At 45.5% G+C, this 15,642-nt stretch overlaps 1 protein-coding gene across 1 annotated transcript in view; it reads right to left on the reverse strand.

Annotated features, from left to right (window-relative positions):
• The window catches only part of LOC124718924 (mediator of DNA damage checkpoint protein 1-like), a 93,531-nt gene that overhangs the window by 49,826 nt on the left and 28,063 nt on the right, over positions 1 to 15,642 (reverse strand). Inside the window, exons 3-4 of the mRNA XM_047244578.1 lie at positions 13,043 to 13,252; positions 3,558 to 3,726 (exon numbers count right to left, since the gene is read on the reverse strand). Of these exons, the coding sequence (XP_047100534.1) occupies positions 3,558 to 3,726; positions 13,043 to 13,252 (379 nt within the window). The remainder of the gene's footprint in view (positions 1 to 3,557; positions 3,727 to 13,042; positions 13,253 to 15,642) is intronic.

The raw sequence follows: 15,642 nt of genomic DNA on the forward strand, positions 1-15,642 counted from the left end.
TTATCATCATCGTAATCTTCTACAGTTTCGTATCACCGCCGTTCTCTCCTTGGAGTCCTAGACTCTTCATCTTTTCTAGTCTCCCAACCACCGTCTCTGTTTCTACTCCAGCCCTGTCTTCTCTCATCTTGCGAATGTTTACTGAAACTGCTTTTATCCACTTCACCTTTGTCATTACCCTAGGTATCTTGCTTTCCTTCTTCATCTCGTGTACAGTCATAAGTGTCTTCTTTTATTCCATAATCTTCACATGATTACCCAGTTTCTCCTAAGGTTCTGTAGTAGTTGTTTCTTCTGTCAGCGGCCTAATACTTACATTTCTCATCATTTCAATGTTTGTTACTTCATCGCACCTAATTTTTTTCATTTTCTTTCGCGACCCATGTTTCTGCAACATACAACAGAATTGGTGTTAAGGAACTGCTAGTAAGCATGTATTGTCGCATGACCGCCACGCTAGCTGTGAAGGGCCATAGGAATCCTTGAAACCCCCAGAAAATCAGGGCTCTATTGAAACTGTGGTAGTCCTAGCAAGCCGACAGTGGATAACTAAGGAGCTTCGATGTAGGAAATTTCTGATTTATTCACACTACACTGAAGAGCCAAAGATACTGCTACACGTGACTAATATCGTGTTGGGCCCCCACGAGCACGCAGAAGTGCCGCAACACGGCCTCGACTAATGTCTGAAGTAGTGTTGGAGGGAATTGACACCATGAATGCTGCAGGGATGTCCATAAATCTATAAGAGTGCGACGTGGTGAGGATCTCTTTTGAACAGCACGTTGCAAAGCATCCCACATATGCTCAATAATGTTCATGTCTTGGGAGTTTAGTGGCCAGGGGAAGTGTTTAATCTCAGAAGAGTGTTTCTGGAGCCACTACGCAGCAATGCTGGAAGTGTGAGGAGTCGCATTGTCCTGCTGGATTTGCCCAAGTCCGTCGGAATGAACAATGGACATGAATGGATGCAGGTGATCAGACAGGATGCTTACGTACGTGTCACCTACCAGAGTCGTATCTAGACGTGTCAGGGATCCCATATCACTCCTACTGCACACGGCCCACACCATTACACAGCCTCAACCAGTTTGAACAATCCTCTGCTGACATGCAGGGTCCATGGATTCATGAGGTTGTCTCCAACCCATACGAGTCCATCCACTGGATACAATTTGAAACGAGACACACCCGATCAGGCAACATGTTTCCAGTCATCAACAGTCCAATGTCGGTGTTGACGGGCTCAGGCAAAGCGTAAAACTTGTGCAGTCATCAAGGGTATACGAGTGGGCCTTCGGCTCCAGAAGCCCATATCGATTATGTTTTGTGGAATGGTTCGTACGCTCACACTTGTTGAAAACCCGACATTGAAATCTGCAGCAGTTTTGAGCGGTGCACTTCTGTCACGCTGAGCGATTCTCTTTAGTCGTCCTGGTCCCTTTCTTGCAGTCTGCAGCGATGTTGCAGATCTGATGTTTCACCCAATACCCGATATTCACGGAACACTCGTGAAATGATCCTAAGGGAAAATCCGCACTTCATCGCTACCTCGGAGATACCGTGGTGTTCCATCGCACTTGCGCCGACTGTAACGCTACGTTTACCATCACCTAAATCTTGATAACAAGCCACCGTAGCAGCAGTAACCGATCTAAGAACAACACCGGACACCTGTTGTCTTCCATAGGCGTTGCCCACCGCAGTGTCGTATTCTGCCTGTTTACATCCTCTGAATAGCCAAAGAAACAGGTATAGGCATGCGTATTCAAATACAGAGGTATGTAAACAGGTAGAATGCGGCGCTGCCGTCGGCAACGCCTATATAAGACAACAAATGTCTGGCGTAGTTGTTAGATCGGTGACTGCTGCTACAATGGAAGGTTATCAAGATTCAAGTGAGTTTGAACGTGGTGTTGTATTCGGCGCACGTGCGATGGGACACAGCATCTCCGATATACTGATGAAGTGGGGATTCTTCCGTTCGACCATTTCACGAGCGTACCGTGAATATGAGGAATCAAGTAATACATCAAATCTTCGACATTGCTGCGGCCGGGAAGGGATCCTGTGAGAACGGGAGCAAACGACGACTGAAGAGAATCGTCCATCGTGACAGAATTGCAAGCCTTCCGCTAATTGCTGCAGATTTCAATGCTGGGTCATGAACAAGTGTCAGCGTGCGAACCATTCAACGAAACGTCATCGATATGGGCTTTTGGAGTCGAAGGCCCAGTCGTGTATTGTTGACTGCACGACATAAAGCTTGACGCCTTGCTTGGGCCCGTCAACACCGACATTGGACGGTTGATGACTGGAAACATGACGCCTGGTCGGACGAGTCTCGTTTCAAACTCTATCGATCGGATGGACGTGTACGGGTATGGAGACATTATGATGAATCCATGGACCCTGCATGTCTTCAGGGGATTTGTTCAAGCTGGTGGATGCTCTGTAATGGTGTGGGGCGTGTGCAGTTGGAGTGATATGGGACCCCTGATACCCCTAGATACGACTCTGACAGGCGACACCTACATAAGCATCCTGTCTGAGCACCAGCATTGTGCCTTCCGACGGAAGTGGACAATTCCAGCAGAGGAATTGCGTCACCCCACACGTCCAGAATTGCCACAGAGTGGTTATAGCAACACTTTTCAGAGTCTAAAGACCTCCGCTGGCCACCAAACTCCCCAGACACGAATATTATTGGGATGAGGCAACGGCCTTGCCGCAGTGGATACATCGCTTCCCGTCAGATCACTGCAGTTAAGCGCTGTCGGGCGTGGACGGCACTTGGGTGGGTGACCATCCAGGCCGCCGTGCGCTGTTGCCATTTTTCTGGGTTCACTCAGCCTCGTGATGCCAATTGAGGAGCTACTCGACCGAATAGTAGCGGCTTTGGTCAAAGAAAACCATCATAACGACTGGGAGAGCGGTGTGCTGACCCCCACGCCCCTCCTATCCGCGTCCTCAGCTGAGGATGACACGGCGGTCGGATGGTCCCGATGGGCCACTTGTGGCCTGAAGACGGAGTGCACATGTCTGGGATGTCTTGTAACGTGCTGTTCAGAAGAGGTCTCCACCCCTCGCCGAACTCTTACTGATTTATGGACAGTTCTGCAGGATTCATGGTGTCTAATCCCTGCAGCACAACTTCAGACATTAGTCGAGTCCATGCCACGTCGTGTTGCGGAACTTCTGCGTGCTCGAGAGGGCTCTACATGATATCCGGCAGGCGTACCAGTTTCTTTGGCTCTTCAGCGTATCTCTGTATTTGAATAGGCGTGGCTATACCAATTTCTTTCGCGCTTCAGTGTAATATCATATCTACAACGGAGAGAGTTGCATCTCCAGTTAACAGTGCTTTTAGAAATTCGAATTGTGTATGACGAATCAGTTTTTTTATGTTGTAAGTGTCTATACATTTAAACATGCTGGCGATGGTGACGCTCGCTACTATGGATTTAGTTTGCTGTGGATAAAGTAGATGACAGCAGTTCATGTACCGTACGGTCTAGAGGTTACTCGTGTACTGGAGTGACAGTTACTGGAGTTACCTGTTATGTCCTCTGGTCCTCTGGCTGGAGAGGCTATCTTCGGCCTCCGCGAATGGGGGAGCCGAGTCCAGGGAGCCCGACCTGCTGCTGGAGCCCTGCGACTTCTCCAGCGACTGGAAGAACATGCGCGCCCGCTCGAACCGGTTGCGGCTTTCAGCATCTTCTGCTCCTGCGGAAAACACAGCTTCGTGACGTACCGTCATGCAATGCGAGGGCGCTGTAGCCCTTGAACACACGATGAACGACTCACAGCTGCAGTCAGTCAAGTCATACACTACTGGGCATTAAAATTGCTACACCAAGGAGAAATGCAGATGATAAACGGGTATTCATTGGACAAATATATTATACAAGAACTGACATGTGATTACATTTTCACGCAGTTTAGGTACATAGATCCTGAGAAATCAATACCCAGAACAACCACCTCTGGCCGTAATAACGGCCTTGATACGCCTGGGCATTGAGTCGAAGAGATCTTGGATGGCGTGTACAGGTACAGCTGCCCACGCAACTTCAACACGATACCACAGTTCATCGTGAGTAGTGACTGGCGTATTGTGACGAGTCAGCTGCTCGGCCACCATTGACCAGACGTTTTCAATTGGTGAGAGATCTGGTGAATGTGCTGGCCAGGGCAGCAGTCGAACATTTTCTGTATCCAGAAAGGCCCGTACAGGAGCTGCAAAATGCGGTCGTGCGTTATCCTGCTGAAATGTAGTGTTTCACAGGGATCGAATGAAGGGTAGAGCCACGGGTCGTAACACATCTGAAACGTAACGTCCACTGTTCAAAGTGCCGTCAATGCGAACAAGAGGTGACCGAGTGGTGTAACCAATGGCACCCCATACCATCACGCCGGGTGATACGCCAGTATGGCGATGACGAATACACGCTTCCAATGTGCGTTCACCGCGATGTCGCACCACACGGATGTGACCATCACGATGCTGTAAACAGAACCCGGATTCATCTGAAAAAAATGACGTTTTGCCATTCGTGCACCCAGGTTCGTCGCCGAGTACATCAGCGCAGGCGCTCCTGTCTGTGGTGCAGCGCCAAGGGTAACCGCAGCCACGGTCTCCGAGCTGATAGTCCGTGCTGCTGCAAACGTCGTAGAACTGTTCGTGCAGATTGTTGTTGTCTTGCAAACGTCCCGATCTGTTGACTGAGGGATTGAGACGTGGCTGTACGATCCGTTACAGCCATGCGGATAAGATGCCTGTCACCTCGACTGCTAGTGATACGAGGCCGTTGGGATCCAGCACGGCGTTCCGTATTACCCTCGTGAACCCACCGATTCCATATTCTGCTAACAGTCATTGGATCTCGACCAACGCGAGCAGCAATGTCGCGATACGATAAACCGCAATCGCGATAGGCTACAATCAGACCTTTATCAAAGTCGGAAACGTGATGGTACGCATTTCTCCTCCTTACACGAGGCATCACAACAACGTTTCACCAGGCAACGCCGGTCATCTGCTGTTTGTGTATGAGAAATCGGTTGGCAACTTTCCTCATGTCAGCACGTTGTAGGTGTCGCCACCGGCGCCAACCTTGTGTGTATGCTCTGAAAAGCTAATCATGTACATATCACAGCACCTTCTTCCTGTCGGTTAAATTTGGCGTCTGCAGCACGTCATCTTCGTGGTGTAGCAATTTTAATGGCCAGTTGTGTACACGTGTCTGGGAGTAAATACCAGTGGGCATATGAGGGATCAGACGCGCGTCCGCGTTAGCATGTCTGTAACAAGGCAGTCTCTAAAATTATTAATAATTTGTCTTCGTCTTGCCAGGGTTCATTCAGCTTTCTTTTGTCCTAGTGTATTCTGTAACGTGATGAGAATATCGTAAAATGTTATAAGCATCTGAAGTTATGTCTTTTCCTCGATGTTTTAAGTAGGTGGGCATAGATTGTCTAAAGATAGTTTTTACTAGACGATGGAGCCGAGCAGTAAGAACAGTGTGATGAAACAGCAAGGGCGAGCATCTGATAATAATTGCCAGGCGACAGCAGCAACGGAACAAGAGAGTGTAATAATTGATACTGGGAGCGAAGTTTATGATTTTACACAGAACAACGACTGTCTCTGGGCGTTTACCTAAATGAGTTAGATTTATTTGTTCTGGGTCAACAATGCACTTTATACATATAAATGATTTTTAAATGAACTCATCGGCTTTTGTCTGTATTGTTGTTTATTTACTTATGACCCAATTTTCGGCCTTTTATGCCATTTTCAAATGATTGAGTTTATGTGATTAGCTTGTACAGCGGGACATCAAGCTCAAAATTGGTCATAAATTAAGAAAAATATTGGCTGCCCACGAAATTCCAGATTTTCAGCTTGACCTCCTGCAATATACGTTAATGATATAAACTCAATCACTTGAAAATGGCATAAAAGGCCGAAACCTGGGTCGTAATTAAATAAACAACAATACAGTTAAATGGCAGTGTGATCATTTAAAAATTATTGTGTGACTGTTGCTCAACAACAACAAAAACCGTTTACATGTAAATGAAGTGTAGAAAATAAGAGAAAGTTAACTGACAATGTGATGTAAAATATAAAACTTGTATGGTAGTATTATTTTTTTCCTTACATGTGACAAATTTTAGGAAATTATTGTTCTAGTGAGTAATAAATGATACATGATATGCATTCATTTTTATTCTGTGGGTATTTTTGTTCTGTCATTACAACTACATGATATTGTGTGTTTTTCTCACCAGATGTGTTTCAATTTATTGAAGTATAGCATCATCAGTGGTCTTTAATTAAAGATAATTACTGTTTGACTCATTTCCTATATCTAATACAGCTCATTAGCAAATTGTACTACTACAGTAGTACAAGTTTATATGCCAACTAGCTCTGCAGATGACGAAGAAATTGAAGAAATGTATGATGAAATAAAAGAAATTATTCAGATAGTGAAGGGAGACGAAAATTTAACAGACGTGGGTGACTGGAATTCGGTAGTAGGAAAAGGGAGAGAAGGAAACGTAGTAGGTTAATATGGATTGGGGGTAAGAAATGAAAGAGGAAGCCGCCTGGTAGAATTTTGCACAGAGCACAACTTAATCATAGCTAACACTTGGTTCAAGAATCATAAAAGAAGATTGTTTACATGGAAGAAGCTGGGAGATACTGACAGGTTTCAGATAGATTATATAATGGTAAGACAGAGATTTAGGAACCAGGTTTTAAATTGTAAGACACATCCAGAGCAGATGTGGACTCTGACCACAATCTTTTGGTTATGAACTGTAGATTAAAACTGAAGAAACTGCAAAAAGGTGGGAATTTAAGGAGATGGGACCTGGATAAACTGACTAAACCAGAGGTTGTACTGAGTTTCAAGGAGAGCATAAGGGATAAATTGACAGGAATGGGGGAAAGAAATACAGTAGAAGAACAATGGGTAGCTTTGAGGGATGAAGTAGTGAAGGCAGCAGAGGGTAAAGTAGGTAAAAAGACGAGGGCTAGTAGAAATCCTTGGGTAACAGAAGAAATATTGAACTTAATTGATCAAAGGAGAAAATATAAAAATGCAGTAAATGAAGCAGGCAAAAAGGAATACAAACGTCTCAAAAATGAGATCGACAGGAAGTGCAAAATGGCTAAGCAGGGATGGCTAGAGGACAAATGTAAGGATGTAGAGGCCTATCTCACTAGGGGTAAGATAGATACTGCCTACAGGAAAATTAAAGAGACCTTTGGAGAAAAGAGAACCACTTGTATGAATATCAAGAGCTCAGATGGAAACCCAGTTCTAAGCAAAGAAGGGAAAGCAGAAAGGTGGATGGAGTATATAGAGGGTCTATACAAGGGCGAGATATTTGAGGACAATATTATGGAAATGGAAGAGGATGTAGATAAAGAGGAAATGGGAGATATGATACTGCGTCACGAGTTTGACAGAGCACTGAATGACCTGAGTCGAAACAAGGCCCCGGGAGTAGATAACATTCCATTAGAACTACTGACAGCCTTGGGAGAGCCAGTCCTGACAAAACTCTACCATCTGGTGAGCAAGATGTATGAGACAGGCGAAATACCCTCAGACTTCAAGAAGAATATAATAATTCCAATCCCAAAGAAAGCAGGTGTTGACAGATGTGAAAATTACCGAACTATCAGTTTAATAAGTCACGGCTGCAAAAGATCAGTTTGGATTCCGTAGAAATATTGGAACACGTGAGACAATACTGACCCTACGACTTATCTTGGAAGGTAGACTAAGGAAAGGCAAACCTACATTTCTAGCATTTGTAGACTTAGAGAAAGCTTTTGACAGTGTTAACTGGAATAGTCTCATTCAGATTCTGAAGGTGGCAGGGGTAAAATACAGGGAACGAAAGGCCATTTACAATTTGTACAGAAACCAAATGGCAGTTATAAGAGTTGAGGGGCATGAAAGGGAAGGAGTGGTTGGGAAGGGAGTGAGACAGGGTTGTAGCCTCTCGCCGATGTTATTCAATCTGTATATTGAGCAAGCAGTGAACGAAACAAAAGAAAAATTCGGAGTAGGTATTAAAATCCATGGAGAAGAAATAAAAACCTTGAGGTTCGCCGATGACTTTGTAATTCTGTCAGAGACAGCAAAGGACTAGGAAGAGCAATTGAACGGAATGGATAGCGTCTTGAAAGGAGGATATAAGATAAACATCAATAAAAGCAAAACGAAAATAATGGAATGTAATCGAATTAAGTCGGGTGATGCTGATGGTATTAGATTAGGAAATGAGACACTTAAAGTAGTAAAGGAGTTTTACTATTTGGGGACCAAAATAACTGATGATGGTCGAAGTAGAGAGGATATAAAATGTAGACTGGCAATGGGAAGGAAAGCGTTTCTGAAGAAGAGAAATTTGTTAACATCGAGTATAGATTTAAGTGTCAGGAAGTCATTTCTGAAAGTATTTGTATGGAGTGTAGCCATGTATGGAAGTGAAACATGGACGATAAATAGTTTAGACAAGAAGAGAATAGAAGCTTTCGAAATGTGGTGCTACAGAAGAATGCTGAAGATTAGATGGCTAGATCACATAACTAATGGGGAGGTATTGAATAGGATTGGGGAGAAGAGACGTTTGTGGCACAACTTGACTAGAAGAAGGGATCGATTGGTAGGACATGCTCTGAGGCATCAAGGGATCACCAATTTAGCGTTGGAGGGCAGCGTGGAGGGTAAAAATCGTAGAGGGAGACCAAGAGATGAATACACCAAGCAGATTCAGAAGGATGTAGGTTGCAGTAGGTACTGGGAAATGAAGAAGCTTGCACAGGATAGAGTAGCATGGGGAGCTGCATCAAACCAGTCTCAGGACTGAAGACCAAAACAACAACAGCAAATTGTTGTTCTCTTTACAGAAATACTCTCAGCTACTGTAAAGCAACTACCGACAATACGCCACATCCATTTTTGTTTCAAGATGGGTCTATATAGTCATTTAAGTATCAATTAACTGAAATTTTATACGTTTTTTATTACTCCTGGGATCTTCGACACTTATAGATATCTCATCTGCTCCTGACGCCTTTCCACTACTAAGCGACTGTAGCTGCCTTTCAGTTCCGCGATCAGTTATCTGCATATCTGCCGTTTCGACGTTCGCACGACGATTGAAAGGAGGGGCAGTGTTACGATCTTCTGCGGTGAAACAACTTCGAAAGACCGAATTCAGCATTTCGGCCTTCTCTCTGTTATCTTCCGTTTCGGTGCCGGTGTGGTTGCTGAGCGAATAAATAATGATTTTGACCGACGTACTGATTTTACATACGACCAAAATCTCTTAGGGTTTCGTTAGTCAGCTAGGCTTTTACTTCTCTTGAATCTGAAATGAAGTGCTCCTGGTTTACGTAGCGCTTTTCTAACATGGCTATTAAACCAAGGTGGCCTCTGGAACTGAGTGATTAGCGTGACGGTCCAACTTCACAAGTAAAGTCTCAGTTTTCAGAAGCAGTTTGTCCCATTTCTTGATTGTCTTGTATGTGAAAAACATTATCAGTTGGTCGCAGTCGATACTCTAACCGAAAACGATGATTTGCTGGTGTAACAGCTATTCGCTCTGCCAGTAAAAGCAAGCATAACAACTTTTGTGTTTAGTACTCGTGGCTGCTGACATGTGTTAATGTGAACAAAGCAGTCACACGCATTCCCACTTGGTAACAAGTACTTCAAGTAAACACAGAAAACATTTTCAGTTGCCATACTTGTAGAAGCAAATCGCCAATAAATATCTTAGTTACGTCTCAGGTTCTTAATTTTATGTTATTATTATTACACTCCTGGAAATTGAAATAAGAACACGGTGAATTCATTGTCCCAGGAAGGGGAAACTTTATTGACACATTCCTGGGGTCAGATACATCACATGATCACACTGACAGAACCACAGGCACATAGACACAGGCAACAGAGCATGCACAATGTCGGCACTAGTACAGTGTATATCCACCTTTCGCAGCAATGCAGGCTGCTATTCTCCCATGGAGACGACCGTAGAGATGCTGGATGTAGTCCTGTGGAACGGCTTGCCATGCCATTTCCACCTGGCGCCTCAGTTGGACCAGCGTTCGTGCTGGACGTGCAGACCGCGTGAGACGACGCTTCATCCAGTCCCAAACATGCTCAATGGGGGACAGATCCGGAGATCTTGCTGGCCAGGGTAGTTGACTTACACCTTCTAGAGCACGTTGGGTGGCACGGGATACATGCGGACGTGCATTGTCCTGTTGGAACAGCAAGTTCCCTTGCCGGTCTAGGAATGGTAGAACGATGGGTTCGATGACGGTTTGGATGTACCGTGCACTATTCAGTGTCCCCTCGACGATCACCAGTGGTGTACGGCCAGTGTAGGAGATCGCTCCCCACACCATGATGCCCGGTGTTGACCCTGTGTGCCTCGGTCGTATGCAGTCCTGATTGTGGCGCTCACCTGCACGGCGCCAAACACGCATACGACCATCATTGGCACCAAGGCAGAAGCGACTCTCATCGCTGAAGACGACACGTATCCATTCGTCCCTCCATTCAGGCCTGTCGCGACACCACTGGAGGCGGGCTGCACGATGTTGGGGCGTGAGCGGAAGACGGCCTAACGGTGTGCGGGACCGTAGCCCAGCTTCATGGAGACGGTTGCGAATGGTCCTCGCCGATACCCCAGGAGCAACAGTGTCCCTAATTTGCTGGGAAGTGGCGGTGCGGTCCCCTACGGCACTGCGTAGGATCCTACGGTCTTGGCGTGCATCCGTGCGTCGCTGCGGTCCGGTCCCAGGTCGACGGGCACGTGCACCTTCCGCCGACCACTGGCGACAACATCGATGTACTGTGGAGACCTCACGCCCCACGTGTTGAGCAATTCGGCGGTACGTCCACCCGGCCTCCCGCATGCCCACTATACGCCCTCGCTCAAAGTCCGTCAACTGCACATACGGTTCACGTCCACGCTGTCGCGGCATGCTACCAGTGTTAAAGACTGCGATGGAGCTCCGTATGCCACGGCAAATTGGCTGACACTGACGGCGGCGGTGCACAAATGCTGCGCAGCTAGCGCCATTCGACGGCCAACACCGCGGTTCCTGGTGTGTCCGCTGTGCCGTGCGTGTGATCATTGCTTGTACAGCCCTCTCGCAGTGTCCGGAGCAAGTATGGTGGGTCTGACACACCGGTGTCAATGTGTTGTTTTTTCCATTTCCAGGAGTGTATCTTAGTTACGTCTCAGGTTCTTAATTTTATGTTATTATTATCGATTATTCCCATTTAAAGAGAGCGTTTGAACTTGAATTCCTTTATGATGATTGTTTATGTTTTTTCTGAGCACAAATTTTCTTCATGTGTTCACTGTGTTGTTTCTTTCGCTCCGCTGTCCGTTTGCGTCCAGGTCTCTTCTGTGTTGTGGTGTCAAATTTATGTTTTTTGATAATGTTCCTGAATTCAGTTCTATTTTCTGCATCGTTTACTGTTATGCGTGCTTGTCTGAGATCCTCTTCAACTTCTTTTATCCATTCTGGTTTTCCCCTGCCTGAGTTGATGACTTTAAGAATTCCCTTTGAAATTCTGTTTTCATTCATCCTGTGGATATGTTCGTAGAACTGCATTCTTCTTTTCCTTATTGTATCCGTAATCTTGTCTGTGTATTTATATAATTCTGATGTTGGTCTCTTCTTACAGATTCCTTGTTCTTGTATCGAGGCAAAAATTTTCCTGAAAATTTTCCTTTCTTGTTTCTCTATTGCTTTTATTTTAGTTTGCCCACCTATTTGTGTTGTTTCAGATGCATACAGTGCCCCCGGAAGTACGACAGTGTTGTAGTGCCTCAATTTTGCGTTAAAGGATATGGACTTTTTGTTATAATAGTTCCACGTGAGTTTATATGGTTTCTGTAGTTTTTTTATTCTTTCGTCATTGGCCTTTAGGTTGATCCCTGATAGCTGGATGGTTTCTTCCATGTACTTAAAATGTGGTAGTTGTACAATTTTCCCATGGGGTGTCACAATAGGCAATTTGTCTTGTGGTACTTTATCTAGTACTGGGTTTTCTCATATGAAATTTCCATGCCAGTTCTTTGTGCTATTTCGTGTAACTTCTCTGTGGCGTTCTTTTCTATTATTTGTGAGGATTGCAAGGTCATCTGCAAAAGCTAAACACTTCATATTGAATCTATTATCTTTTCTAATGCCAATTTGGATTCCTTTGACTTCTTTTTCCCATGTCCTGATAATTTTTTCAAGAATGATATTAAGGAGTAATGGTGAAAGTCCGTCACCCTGTCGCACTCCAGTTTGGATTTCAAATGGTTCAGAGATATCCCCCATAAATTTAACCTTGGAGACTGTGTCAGTTAATGTTTGCCTAATGATTGCTCTTGTCTTGCTGTCAATGCTGAATTCTTCCAGTGTGTTGCAGAGCACTACTCTGTCTATTGAGTCGTAGACCATTTTAACATCTACAAAAGTCAGCACTGTGTTTTGGTTGTTTCTCATCTGGAGAATCAGTTTCAGATTCCAGATCTGTTCTATGCATGATAGTCCCTTGCGAAAACCAGCCTGGTATTCTCCTATTTGTGGGTCAGCTTGTTCTTCTAATCTATTCATGAGAACTTTTGATAGGATTTTATATGTGGCTGGTTCAGTTTTGTCCCCTTTTTTGTGGAATGGATGGATGAGTGCGCATTTCCATTCAGAAGGGATCTGTTCTGTTTCCCAAATCTTTAATATGATTTTGTGAATTTTTTCTGTTAATCTTTCATTTAGTTTCCGTAGTTCTGCAATAATTCCATCTTCTCTTGGGGCTCCTTACTTTTATATTATTATATGTTTAACCAAGACACCCTTTGAGTACAACATAGGAGAGCAACATCCAGTGACTCCTCTGCAGGAAGAAACCCCTAGAAAGTGCTGACTGTATCGCGTTTTGTAATGGCGATAGTGCCAGGACAGGGTTGGAGTGGTTCCTTTTCTTATACTGACCTTGATCCCCTGAGGCAGCAGCAGATGGCTGAGGTGTGGGCGACCACGGCCTCAGAGCTGCTACTGCGGGCGCTACCGGCCTGCTCCGGAGTTCTCCAGAAAAGGACGCCCTCCTGGAGGGTGACGGTGAGGGAGGATGCTGCTTCTTCTGCTCCTCCACGACCACTACCCGTACCACTGGCACTTTCACCTCTGGCAAATGCTGCACCTCTGTGGGAAGAAGAAGGATTATTCAATGTCCCACAGAGCACTAAGTCATTACAGATGAAGGCAGGATGAGGAAGGAGATCAGCCGTGTCCTTTATAGCGGAACCATCTGTGAATTTGGCTTAGGAGACTTAAGAATACCCCGAGGAACATATAAATAACCTGGTGTTCTGCCTTATGGCAGGTCTTGTCATGGGGGAAGCGTCGTCAGAGAGGTCCACAGCACAAGCGTCTATGGAAGTGACTCCAGTGGTGGTCTCCCGTTGCCTTCCACTGACGATGATGAAATGATCATGAGGACAACACAACACCCAGTTCCTGAGAGGAGAAAATCTCTGAATCGAACTAGGGCCCTGACAGACCACTGCACTGACCACTCAGCTATCGGGGTGGACTGAGGAACATACAAGAGATGATCAAATGAAAACTAAACACCCACCACAATGGAATCATGGAATGGTCCCATTCAAAATCAATCATCAAACACATTAAGACATTTATCCAATTGGGAGATGAGACGATCAGTTCATTCTTCATAGAACATGGTCTGCCATTAACGGATCCTCAATGACACCCACTCTTGCACTTCCTCATCCGATTGAAACCAATAACCATGCATGTTTTTCTTCAGTTCGTTAAACATGTCAGAATCATACTGTGATGTTCAGAGAATGGTGCAGTGTTCCCAACCAAATTGCTGTAGCATAGCCTTCGTCTGATTGGCAGTGTGCGGACAGGTGTTATCGTATAACACGAGGACACTGGACAGCATTCTGACAACCTGAGGGCAAATGACAAAACCAACAGTCGAAACATCCCACATCTCCCCTGTCAAAGATATCCAAAGCTGTTAACACAAGTATTGGTAAGATCATGATGACCTCCTTCTTCACCTGCAGAGGTACTCTGGTCGTCGAGTCCCTCAAGTGTGGAACCACAATGAATGTGTATCGCTATGAAAACACTTTGCAGAAACTGTGGCGTGCCACAAAGTCAAAACGCTCAAGAATGGTGTCGGACAGAATCATCACGTTGCATGTTAACGACGACCCAGACGCTGCCAATCAGATGAAGGCTACACTTCAACGATTTGATTGGGAGACACTGCAACATCCTCCGTCCAGTCTACAGCTTTCACTGTGTGATTTTCACATCTTCGGACACCTGAAGAAAGACAATGCGTGGACGTCGGTTTCAGTCCGATGGAGAAGTGCAAGAGTGGATGCGTTTGTGTATCCGCCAGCGACCGATAGCATTCTACGAAACAGGAATTGATCGTCTCGTTCCCCAGTGGGATGGATATCTTAACGAGTGTGGTTATTCCTTGTGAACATAACCATTCCATGATCCAGTTGTGCCACATGTTTGGTTTTCATTTGACAGCCCCGTATACAGGGTGCTCCACTGATAGTGACCGGGCCAAATATCTCACGAAATAAGCGTCAAACGAAAAAACTACAAAGAACGTAACTCGTCTAGCTTGAAGGGGGAAACCAGATGGCGCTATAGTTGGTATCACGTAACATTCCGCCAGTGCGGACGGTATTTGCTTCGTGATACATTACCTGTGTTAAAATGGACCGTTTACCAATTGCGGAAAAGGTCGATATCGTGTTGATGTATGGCTATTGTGATCAAAATGCCCAACGGGCGTGTGATATGTATGCTGCTCGGTATCCTGGACGACATCATCCAAGTGTTCGGACCGTTCGCCGGAGAGTTACGTTATTTAAGGAAACAGGAAGTGTTCAGCCACATGTGAAACGTCAACCACGACCGGCAACAAATGATGATGCCCAAGTAGGTGTTTTAGCTGCTTTCGCGGCTAATCTTCACATCAGTAGCAGACAAATTGCGTGAGAATCGGGTATCTCAAAAACGTCGGTGTTGACAATCCTACAAAAAATGGTTCAAATGGCTCTGAGCACTATGGGACTCAACTGCTGTGGTCATCAGTCCCCTAGAACTTAGAACTACTTAAACCTAACTAACCTAAGGACATCACACACACCCATGCCCGAGGCAGGATTCGAACCTGCGACCATAGCAGCAGCGCGGCTCCGGACTGGAGCGCCTAGAACCGCACGACCACCGCGGCCGGCGACAATCCTACATCAACATCGATTGCACCCGTACCATTTCTACGCACCGGGAATTGCATGGCGACGACTTTGAACGTCGTGTACAGTTCTGCAGCTGGGCACAAGAGAGATTACGGGACGATGACAGAATTTTTGCACGCGTTCTATTTAGCGACGAAGCGTCATTCGCCAACAGCGGTAACGTAAACCGGCATAATATGCGCTATTGGGCGGTATTGAATAGCATATTTCGTGACAGGTGGATAGTTCGTCGAAGCACCATACCATGGCCCGCACGTTCACCGGATCTGA

The sequence above is a fragment of the Schistocerca piceifrons genome, chromosome 10, assembly GCF_021461385.2.
Source record: "Schistocerca piceifrons isolate TAMUIC-IGC-003096 chromosome 10, iqSchPice1.1, whole genome shotgun sequence".
Classification (NCBI taxonomy): Eukaryota; Metazoa; Arthropoda; class Insecta; order Orthoptera; family Acrididae; genus Schistocerca; species Schistocerca piceifrons.